This window comes from Colossoma macropomum, unplaced genomic scaffold (genome assembly GCF_904425465.1).
Source record: "Colossoma macropomum unplaced genomic scaffold, Colossoma_macropomum, whole genome shotgun sequence".
NCBI lineage: Eukaryota > Metazoa > Chordata > Actinopteri > Characiformes > Serrasalmidae > Colossoma > Colossoma macropomum.
Genome location: NW_023494785.1, coordinates 8,132,273 through 8,144,124, shown reverse-complemented (window position 1 = coordinate 8,144,124; position 11,852 = coordinate 8,132,273). Strand labels below are relative to the sequence as shown.

The following is an 11,852-nucleotide window of genomic DNA, read 5'->3' as shown; positions in this document are numbered from 1 at the left end:
GGTCCGTTTTCACTTCACCTAACATTACTGCCCTAATCACCCTTTATTTCTCCTCATACCTTTTAATGTAAAGTTTGTAATGAGTTAGCTGATACCAAATTATGTATATCTGCCACATGACATAACACTTCTCATCCAGTGTGCAATAGCCTTCAGGCGGCTGCAGTAGTCTTTCTATGTAGCCTTTGGTAAATATCTCTTACTTTGATTGCTTTATGACCCTTTCTTTCATATAAATTTATTTGACAGCCTCTCCAAAACATCTTTTCAGTGACAAATGAAAAAGAAATACATACATTATCATGTAATACTGTAAAATGATAATAATGTAATGTTATGCATTTGACTCAGCAGAAAGTAAGTGAGGATAACACTGTGTGTTTTATTTTTTTCACTGATCACGTGTACGATACAAGCGCTGAAGATGAGTTTGATATGTATCAATCTGGGTTCATCTCTAGAGTTCTCCAGGGTTCCCTTCTCAGTACACGTTCTTCTGCACGTAGGCAGCGATGTACTTGACGGCCAGCATGGTCTCCTCGCAGGTGGGTTTGATCTGGGACTCGGGCAGAAGGAAGCCGTAGCGGCCGGTGTCGCGGAGCTCGAAGGTAAACGAGTACTTCACCCCCAGGTCATAGGCCCAGTCATCAGAGCCCCCAGAAGCTGGGTCTGCAGAAAAGTGGTGAAATGAAAATGAAGAGTGCTGTAGTTGATTTGTATACATAACTGTAAGACACAGTTCAGTGAAAAAATCGAATTGAAATAATTTTCCCCCTCACGCCAAATCTAGTCGACCAATCAAGACATATTGGGTGTCTTAAGTTTGCTTAAGAGTTTGTTGCAAAGCTAAAATAGTCAACCATCTTGAGGCCTGAATTTTGTTAGTAATTCTATCTATTTTTATACCCTACAGTATGTCATACAGTGTTAGAAAGCACATAAGCAGGTCAATTTGACATTACTTAACAGCTCAACAGGATTTGAGGCAAGTGTGATGATTAGGCATGCAGTTTGCTAACTGGTGGCGCATAAGCTTCCATTACCTGTTAGCTATTTTCGGCTAGTAGGTTCAGTATGTAAGTAAATTTCAGACACTAAAGATGTCTGATCGACTACGTTTGGGTAAACTACTGTGTTTTCACCGAACTATTACTTTAAAGACAGGTGATGACCCAGCACTAAAGAATTTTTCTTTAGTCATCGTCATCACACAGTGCTACCAAGCTGGGAGGGTAAAAGCTAGCACGTGCTTGAAGTTATATGAAGCGCAAGCACATCTTCTCAAATTGCTGCTAATGTAATATCACTGAACAGCTCAACATGCTTGGAGAAAAACACTAACTGCTGTTACGTCGGCTAACAGATGGGAAAGAGAGGACCCTCCTACCAGGAGAGCGAGGACAATTATGCTTTCTTGCACTCCCGCCCACAGATGGCTGTGGCATCACTGGGGTCGAATTGACGCTTAGGCTAACGCTTAGATGGTTCCTCACCAAAGAGTTTCATGAGTGTTTGAGCTACTCACAGATAGTGGTGGCCCCAGGGCCGCTGGTGTACTTGGTCCCGTACAGGCTGCGCAGAGCCTGAGAGGCTGCCTCTGCCACACGGAGCTGGAACACACAGGGGGATTAAGAGGGGACTTTCGGATCAGTGGAAAAGGCACATATATACAACTAACTAAATCTCAACTTGCAATTCTTCTCCAAAGTCCAATCTCTAAGTATGATACTAACTAATAATAATGGCAGATACATTAATTTCCTTCAAAAATGCATAATTCTTATATCATTCAAAAAAGTCACACTGCAGACACTAGTGCTGTCTGTGAGCTACTGTGTGGGAATAGCAGCAGGATGGCAGATGCCAGTTCCATCTCTACCTCACAGGCCTAAATTTGGCCTGATGTAGGTGTCAGGATATTTGGCAACACCTGAAATGACAGAGGATTAATACTGCAGCACTAGCACTGCTAGTTACCATACCTATGGTTCTTCTGGTGGGTTTCAACCCACCATAAGCAGATAATAAACTTTAGATAATAAATTTTACTACTGATAGTACTTATAATGGAAAAATGTGTCTGTTGCCAGTAGGGCTTGCTCAAGTAATTTGAATACTTAAGCACTCATTAATTACACTGGTAATGAACAGAGTTATTGTTAATGTATGGAAAATATTAAAAAGAAATACATTTTGGCTGGTTTAGTTGAACAGATCACAAAAATTACAAACTGAACTGCTTCCATGATGGCCCTCATTATGTATAGACAAGTTTGTAGCTCCTAAAGCTCCTCAAGCCTCCACCCCACTCCTCTGATCTCAGCTATGACTGCAACTCACCCCTCTACTGCTTTCCATGATAAAAATAGTGAACTAGCCAAAAAAAAACTTGAGGAAGTAAATAAAAAAGGCAAAAGAAATTAAACAAAAACAAACTAAACCAAAAACTAAAACCATGAGGGTGATAAATAAAATTATCATTCTAATTTGTTACACCCTTAATGTCAACACTCATGACTCACATGACTCATAATTGGTATAAAAATTACCCTTATACAGAGGCTTTATGTGTACACTTAAATTACATGTGCTGGAATAAAACTGAGCATAATATTAAGCTTTAGACTAAAACACAAACGTTAGCTTCTGTGGCCTGGATAAGTGGAAAATGAGTATAATGTTCTACGGAATTAAATCGGTGACATCGCTTGAATATTGGCAACGATATCCCTTACTGAAAGGTAATATGCATGACGAGACACACAACCTGCACAAACGCTCACTGTTTACATCAAAGACGTTATAAATGAGGAGACCAGACAATGGTTAAAATATAACGGGGACGCTTGTAACGCTGAACCAGATCCGGTTTGTGAGGAGCCTGGCCACTTCCTATTTCCCTTCCTATATCAAAAAACAGGACTGCAAAACAGCAGAGGGCGCCCGAGAGCGAGTCCTCAATGAATGGAGCTAAACGCCTAAAAATGAAAAGTTAAAATAGTTTCTGAACATCCAGAACTTTCCTTTAATTAAAGTAGAAAGTAGAAGGATGTATTCCACTAAAAAAGCAAAGAAAACTCACCTGTATGTTTCCTTTTTTACACAGCAAACGGATTTTGTGCAGTACAATGTTAGCATTACTGCTACTGAGTGCTGATAGGTTGGCAAGCGGAGCAGCTCATTGGCTGTTCGTTTTCACTGATGTAATGAATGTACATGAGGCGCTGTTTTAACCTCCTATAACTCGAGTTCAAAAGCGTTTAAACAGTGGTGTTAAAATATTTTATGCTGCTCTGTGTTCAGGATATGAAGGCATTCTTTTATCTTGAAAATATTTAAGCATTTATAAACTATGATTTTGCTTAAATGCTACATATTAACCCATTCATTTTGGACTCGCTCAGGAGCGCCCTCTAGCGTTTGAGAAACCTGTAAGACATTACAGAATGGTAATTCTCCTCTCTAAAAGACCTCTGGTCAGACCCTTCTCAGCAGCTGTGCTTCAGCCTGACTATTAATACATTGTTGCCCTCTGCTGGATATATTTTGAACTGCAGTGACAATCCATACAAGTATGATTACTTATGAAATGTAACTATAGTTTTTAGGGCTGATACTGAGAATGAGGTAATACTTACAACAAGTGTTCAAAGCCTGTAGATTGCTATTCAGGCCTGTAAAAATGCTATTCAGGCCTGTAAAGTGCTATTCAGGCCTGTAAAAATGCTATTCAGGCCTGTAAAGTGCTATTCAGGCCTGTAAAAATGCTATTCAGACCTGTAAAGTACTCTTCAGGCCAGCTCTTATTTCCAGAAATACTGTACAGCACAGCTTAAAAGCATTCCTCATTTACCAGCCATGAATATTCCCTATTATAAATATGACAGAACCACTCTAAGTAGCGTGTATGTGTAATGAGTGGTACCAGCTCAGAGTGGTCTGCAGCCAGTCCGTATTTGTAGGAGTAGGGGAACAGGAGCAGCTGGGAGTAGGAGTGGATGGTGAGGTAGGCCTTAATAATGGACCTGTTTTGGCGGATGAAGTCAGCCACATTCTTGACCTCAATCTCAGACTCAACACTGACTCCACAGTAGGTGTCACTGCAGGGGCTGTTGGAGGCTCCCAAAGCTGTGATAGAAAGAGAGACACACACAGATAGAAACACAGACAGACATTTATGTGTGCTGACATAAACAATGTTATTTTTTAATGAGAGAAATATCTAAAAATATATAATAACATTTCAAAATATGTTGTTCACTCCAGACTCCGGACAGTCCTTATAAGGAGACTAAGTGAAGTGAAAGAAGTGGGGAGAATGATTAAACATTGTGCGTTTCCTATATATATATTATAACACTACACAAACATTATGGATTTCATCAGAAAGAATTAAATGCAAGGAAAATGTAGGATACAGAAATGTAGTACAGATGATACCTTTATAAAAACGAAGCATGTTGCATCCTATGCTTAAAATACGCAGAAGAAGCTTCTTATGGGGGCTGTTAAACATTTCATTGACAAGTGAAGTAATCACAAAAAAGCGATTTGAGAGAACACGAAAAACTGAGACAAGTGATAAACATTTTGAAACTGGCTTATTAAAAAATAACTGACAGCATTTTTTTCATCTGAAGATCATCTGAATAAAGCTCTGGGTGTTTAAAAGCAGAAGAGTTGAAGCTGCGCAGGCTAGAGGACACTCTTAGGTCACAGTGTGCAATTCTCCACAATTGAGATTGAGAGAGTTTAAAAAGGCGTGATCTGAATGACCCCTATAGGCCCTTTTATGGAAAGACTGAGAACATGAATGACCCTAAAACTGTCCAACATGTGTTGAATAAAGACATAAAGTGTAAGGCCCATTCCATTTCACCCCCTGCCCCTACCACTTAGCCCTTACCCATTTTACCTGTTTATGCCTAGGGGTAGGGTGTTGAGATGGAGAGGTAGGGTGAAGTGTTGGGTCTACATGGCCCAAAATGGTTTTTCAGAGGCACTCCAAACAGAGTGAAAACAAGAAAAACTGGCAAGATGGCTACGCAAGTGACCAAGAACCCCACCAATGTAAATATTTTCTCCATTAAAAATTACTATAATTTAATATAACTATGTTATCTTAGTTTAATGTTGTTTCAGTGTATAATGGTCCTTTTCTTCATGATAAGCATAAAAATTGCTAGTAGTATGCTGAGGTCTCGGTAGCTAGCTAGCTAAATTTCCACCTTAAATGAAGCAGCATTTGCATTCTGGCGCCTCAGGCATCAGAACTGCTGCACCATTTAAGGTGGAATGGGAAAATTGCAACAAGGAGCTGGCGAAAAGCTGACTTCGGCTTCATATTACTGAAGAATCAGGGGTGGGAGATAATAAATAATTGTCCCCCCTCTTCAAAGGCGTATGATGTCCTAAATGTAACTAAAGCCCAACAGTGAGGAGCTGAACTTTCCCCTTCTCTGCTATCACTGCAGACTGGCAGGGTCGCCTACAGAGCACCACTAGTAGCCTCTTAATGAAGTACTGTCCTTTTTTATTTGAGGGTCCCATTTCATAGGGAAAGATTTCAACCAGTACCTCTTGTTCCAAAGGGCAAGAGGACACTCGAAAACAAGGGTTAGGGGTAAAAATAAGAAATGGGATTGGGCCTAAAAGTGTGATATCCAGGGTTGTAAAAATAACCTTTAGTTGCACATCATAGCTGTGATTTGGCATTGAACTGTAATACTCACTGCACCACCCAGCATCAAAGTTCCTGTTGGGGTCAGCGCCTGGACAGCGGGAGCCGTTCTTTAAAGAGCGAGTTTTCCTCCACATCCTGTCCTGTAGGCCCAAATTATGACATTGCCTTTTAGATCACCATCCATAACACCTTGAGTAAGTCTTAACTGCACATGTAAAATGTGTCAAGTAAATGATGGAGAATGATAGTAGGGCAAGAAAAGCATCTCAGCAATAATTGCTTCAAGTCTGATGTGCTCCATTTTCCTCTTACACCAATTGTGTTTGATCAGCTAAGACATGTTTTGGTACAGAAAAATGTCAGGCTTCTAGATGACTGCTGCTACTATATTATGCTATATGTATGCAACATACTTTTGTCCATTTTTATGTATAAAAGTAAGTCTGTTACTTACAACTCAACACAGTTTGAGACAGCTGTGTGATAATTTAGGCATGCAGTTAGACATTTTAGGCATGATGCTAATCAATGCCTATAAACTGCCATTATTCATTACATTAGCCCCATATCACCATTGTAAAACTAAATAAGCAAACTTCAGACACCCAATATGTTTAGCTGATCAACTACATTTGGGTTAAGAAGAAAAATCTGTGAATTCAATTTCTTGCCAAACTATCCCTTTAAATGTTAGAGAGAGTGTTTAAAGTAATGCTCGCTTTACTATCTTGCAGTGATTTTCATACTATAATGCTTTTGGGGAATGTCTGTCTAGTAATTTATCACGCAGGCTGAATAGAAGATTGGGCTCTGAGACAAAATGTAATTAATGATTGCTGAAATTTGGTCGCTGAAGGACGTACGTTAGTCCAGCTGTACACATAGCCATCCACATTGAAGACGGGCAGAACAAAGACATCCATCTGGTCCAGCAGGCTGGTCATCTCGGCGTCAGATCCATAGGTGGACACAGCCTAACCCCAAAGGAAATTAGCACATCAGGGTTACTTACCAAGCAGAAGGTAAAATTATAGAGTTGGCAGCTCATCAGTAATTATCATGCCTGATTATGTTAATAATAATAATAATAATAATAATAGATCCATATTCTACATTTTTCATGCATTTTAGTATTTCCCTGAAATCCACTTATAACATTTATATACATTTTACATATTAAAATCAGTCCTAATTCACTTTCAAAGCCCTCTTGACCATTTTCAGCCCCTCTGTATTTGTTAGAATTAAACAGACTGCTTTTGTTACAGTGTCTGAATTAAAAAATGTTTGGACTGTAATTCTCAGAGATATTTGAAAAAAAAAATGTTTGGCTGCAATGATCAATTTGCTTTCTGACAGCCAGGAACAGCACAACGTTTAAACGTTTTCCTCATATCTTCCACTCCGATATTTCGATATTTCTTTACTGTCTGTAGTAACAACACTTACTGTCACTTTAGTGTGAATATGGTGAGGCTACTACAGGCTGAATGGGCTGATATAAATGTGTTTGTGACGATTTTAAAATTCAAAATAAGCTGTTTTTGCAGCTTATGCAACATAAAGACTGGGAAGTTAATAGTACGTTTTGAGACTTTTACATTTTTTTTACTTCAAAACTGAAGCTATTTTGGTTTTCCAGGATATGGGACTTTTAAATTAGACATGCTAAGCTGTAGTCCTGCAGATCTGAGAGTGAAGACTGCTGTACCTCCTTGACGAACCACTGGCAGAAAGCAGGAGCGATCCATTCCCTGGCATGGATACCACAGTCAATGAAGATAGCAGGTTTGGTGGAGCCAGAGCTCTTTCCAATCTGTGAAAAGGAAAGATGGATTCAGTAACACAAATTCATACTCATACCTGCTGATGACATCTACATTAACATTTTGTCGTTTAGCTCAAGGGTATGATGGCAGTAGCTGTGGTATTAGAGGCTTTAACTGAATAGAGCTGAATAAAACTGAATAAAGTTAAAAAAAAACTTAATAGAGCTGAACAGTGCCAAACTGAGTTGAATAAAACTGAATTTAGCAAAATAAAACCACTGAATAAAGCTGAAAAAAGCTGAAAAAATCAATGAAACAGAGTAGAACAGAATAAAATTGAACAGAGCTGACAAAACTACACAGAGCTGAAAGAAATCTGAATGGAATTGAATATAACCAAATAGAATTGAATAAAATTAAACATAGATAAATACAACCAAACACAGCACAATAAAAGAAATGGAGCTGAATAAAACCAAATAGAACTGAATAAAACTACCTAGAGCTGAATAAATCCAAGTAGAATTGAATAAAACCAAATACAGCTGAATAAAACTGAATAGACCTGAATAGACTGAAAATAGTTGACTACAATTTAATGGAATTAAATACAAATGAATTGAATAAATAAGAAAATGAAACAGAGCTGTATAAAACTGATAAGAATTGATTAAAATGGAATAGAGCTGAATAAAATGAAATAGAGCTGTATAAAACTGAAAATAGTTGATTAAAACTGAATAGAGCTGAGTAAAAAGAAATAGAGCTGTAGAAAACTGTAAAGAATTGATTAAAACTGAATAGAGATGAATAAAACCGTATAGAATTGTATGTGAAATTTAAGGTTCGCTCTCTTCCAAATTTACACTATACACATCAGCTTTATGACAGTGAAATGCCATCTGTCAGTGAAGGCTGACCTTGAGCAGATGCATGGGTCGTCCCTCTTCGGTGTTTCCAATAGTGGTTCTGCTGATCAGGGTCGGGTTGGCTGAGGTGATGGAGATGATCCAGTCCTGGATCTGAAATGCAAGCAGAGCAGTCCCTCATGTCCGCCAAGAGATCAATACATATAGACTGTGTCAGACTCCAGTCCTGGAGGAACACAGCTCTGCAGAGTTTCACATTGCTATTTAAATACACCCGATTCAACTCCCCAGCTAACAGCCAAGGGCTTCACAAGTTTAATTTCTATGTGTTAGAGGAAAACATTAAGCTCTGCAGAGACATGAAATAGACACTAAACCAGAATTCCACCAATGTTTACACCAAATGACTGCTTAAATAAAACATTAAGATATAAATAAAATCATTCAGAGTGGTTTGCTCAATTCTAGAGAAGCTTAATAAAGTCGGAATTGTTCATAGTTTTGGTGATAGGAACAAATATGTTGTGTGATGTCTGGGTTATAGATTTAAAAAAAAAAAAATTTGACCTAAAGAATTTTTTTTCAATAATATTTATTGTGGAGAGGAACATGCGGGCAAAATAGCACCCAAATGAAACATTTTCAGTCTTAAAACATCTTTAAGTTCGCTGCTTATTTTGGATTGCAATTTTGGATTGCTATATTTGTGTTTCAGACATCTTGACCCCTGGTTCCCATCAGCACCACTGTAAAGAATTCTGTGTCTGTAAGTTTCTCTAGAATTAACCATTTTACATCAAACCACTCTGAATGACTCTCTTGACACTTTAAAGACTGAACTATGCAGAAATTTTGAAAAATTGGTAGAATCCCCCATTTAACAGTGAAAATAAGACATACTGTATTCCAGTTGTTGTACTTTGTGTAGTCATGAGACCTGGTGTGGATCCTGCTGTCCATCTGACCATCAACTGCAGTCTGCAGATCATCAATCAGCACCCTGCATCACAGGAGAGACAGAACTCAACTCTAAACATGCTTATAGGTCATAAACCCACAGCAAACCTACAAAGAGAAGACTTACTCTAGCGTACAATCCTCAGAGCCACCTGCACTTTATTACTATGTGCCACATACAAACCCACAAACAAATGCAACTTTCATATAAATGTGAAAACGTTGTGATAATGTCATGATATTGTAATTAATTGCAATTAATTTATAGGTGCAGAGCTCAATGTCAATCAATCTCAGTACTGAACTTAAAATTGCTGATTTATTTGTTGCTATTTACAGTTGTCTGTGAAAGTTTAGTCACCCCTGGTCAAATTACATGTCTTGTTGATTTTCTAAGTTAAAACAAGTAAACACATCATCTATAGAGCATACATTTTAATGCACAATTACTGTTTATTTGCTGAATTTAACCTATTTCAGAAAAAAAGTGTGGCCTGTGCAAATGTTATGGCACATTTGACATGTTGTCTTTTTTTTTCCAATATGTTAAATTCAGCAATAGAAATTATGCTCTAAAATGTGCATAAAGGTAACTTATTTGAGTTTGTTCATGATCATGTGTTGAAGTATCTTGTGATCTTACTCATAGTCGATGCCACTCTGATCCAGCATGATGAAGACCATGTCAGTGTGAGAGGCAGGAACATGGATGTCAACATCAATGTCAATAGTGACCAACTCAGCGCTGTCGGGACTCCAGAAGTCTACCTGCAGAGGGCGACACATAACACATGTACAGGATGGTGCATGAACACATACATACTGTTTTAAGACTGTAGTTAGTTAGTTTTCAAATTTTATGCACATCCAAAGAAAACAATTAATTTTAGAAGCTTTGAGATCTTTAGCCTTTACTTTTTATTTTATTATAGAGTAGTAACATAAAAAGTTGGTTCTGGCTAGTATATATCCATTATTATATCCATCACAGAGACTAAGTATTATGTATACATATACTGTCTATCTTTCTTTATTTTTGGCTTTCTGATATTATAGCTTAATTTGAATTTGAATAGGAATTTGAATGGAGTTGAACCCTATCACCACAGTAATAAACTGAGTGCCTGGGACCCACTTTATTGTTCTAAAGTCCCACAAGGGACTATATTCCAATTTTATATGAATATATATGTACAGCATATAAAGTGCATAGTTCTAAATCTATATCTGATGAACTATTGTATTGTATTGTAAACCTGATACATCAGTTTTCCAGGATGAGGACCATCCCAGAGAGAGCAAGGCCATTTATGCTTTCTTGGACTCCTAGCCACAGAGCACTGTGGCATCACCATGGATCAAAGTTGCAACCTCCCAACATTAGGACTATGAAAAACCCTCAGGCTTCTCATGGAATAATCTTTGGTCATTAATGTGCTTGGCAACCATAGCCTACTGTTAACAATCTACATTTCTTGCTGGAAGGATTGGTCATTGTGATATTATTCATACTAAATTCATAATTTATTTAATATTGGGGTATTTGATCATATTAGCATTGCGTCAATGGACGATGTGTAATACTCATGGTTAAGGGGGCTTCCTTTGCTTCGTGTGCCTAACAATGGCCCTTAACCTTGGTAAAACCACACTGTGACAGCTTATTTCTTTAAAAACACACCCGAGAACCCAGAAATAACTTTAGTTGAACTCTGCTTCATAACACTGACATAACCATGTCATAAACACATCATAGCAGATGTCATATACTGTCATAAGTTGTCATGATAGGTTATGTCTCATAATATCACAGTATCATATCACCAATACCATTAATTGTCATGGCATATGGCGTAATTTTGTAAGTATGCAGCAAGGCTCAAGTAAAGTGTTACTGGATACAATTTCGGTGAAATGATTTCCCGTCAAAAATAACTCTACCTTCAAGCTGCTGGCCAGCTCCTTGATGAATGACACATGCGAATTGATCACAGGTTTCAGACGGAAGACTTTATCCCTGGAAGAGAACGTGAGAGACATGCTTTACGTGCTTCACCCCTATTGTTGCAAATCAATATCACCTCTGTTTTAAGATGAAAAGCAAGACCTTCAAGAAAAAAAAATAAATAAATAAATTACCCCTCAAAACGGGTCGGCTCACAGAGAGCGACGGCTACCAATCCCAAGAGCAGAAGGACCTTCATGTTGCCTGTGTGACTGTCTGTTTTCCCATTGCTCCCTTTATAACCCCAGGCCCTCAGGTGCCGTCCAATCCCTGAAGGCCTCTCCAGCAATGTTCACGTGTGGTATAGCCATCGTACATCTGCGGGTCATTTCAGGTGTAAGATTGTAGGGACTGACGAGGGGGTGGACATTCAATGATTAACATAGGAAAAAGCTATGGATGTTGCAGAGTAGGGAGAGAGAAAGAGAGAGAGCCTTGATCCAAGGCCACACTAAGAGAAAGAAAAGAAGGAATTTTCCATTTTTCTTTAAATATGGAGACAAAGCACCTCAGACTGTTTTCACCACAAAACATAATAAAACATCAACATTGTTTATTTTTCTTAATTC

The 11,852-nt window shown here is 38.2% G+C and overlaps 1 protein-coding gene across 1 annotated transcript; it reads right to left on the bottom strand.

Moving 5' to 3' along the window:
• Window positions 1-362: 362 nt before the first annotated feature.
• cpb1 (carboxypeptidase B1 (tissue)) lies at window positions 363-11,611 on the bottom strand. The gene is made up of 11 exons (XM_036582239.1): window positions 11,418-11,611; window positions 11,220-11,295; window positions 9,922-10,046; window positions 9,222-9,321; window positions 8,373-8,474; window positions 7,395-7,499; window positions 6,547-6,657; window positions 5,733-5,823; window positions 3,926-4,128; window positions 1,526-1,610; window positions 363-669 (listed from the first exon to the last, which is right to left on the bottom strand). Exons 1-11 carry the CDS (start codon window positions 11,480-11,482, stop codon window positions 482-484), a joined length of 1,251 nt encoding a protein of 416 aa, XP_036438132.1. The 5' UTR covers window positions 11,483-11,611; the 3' UTR covers window positions 363-481.
• Between the last annotated feature and the right edge of the window lie 241 nt (window positions 11,612-11,852).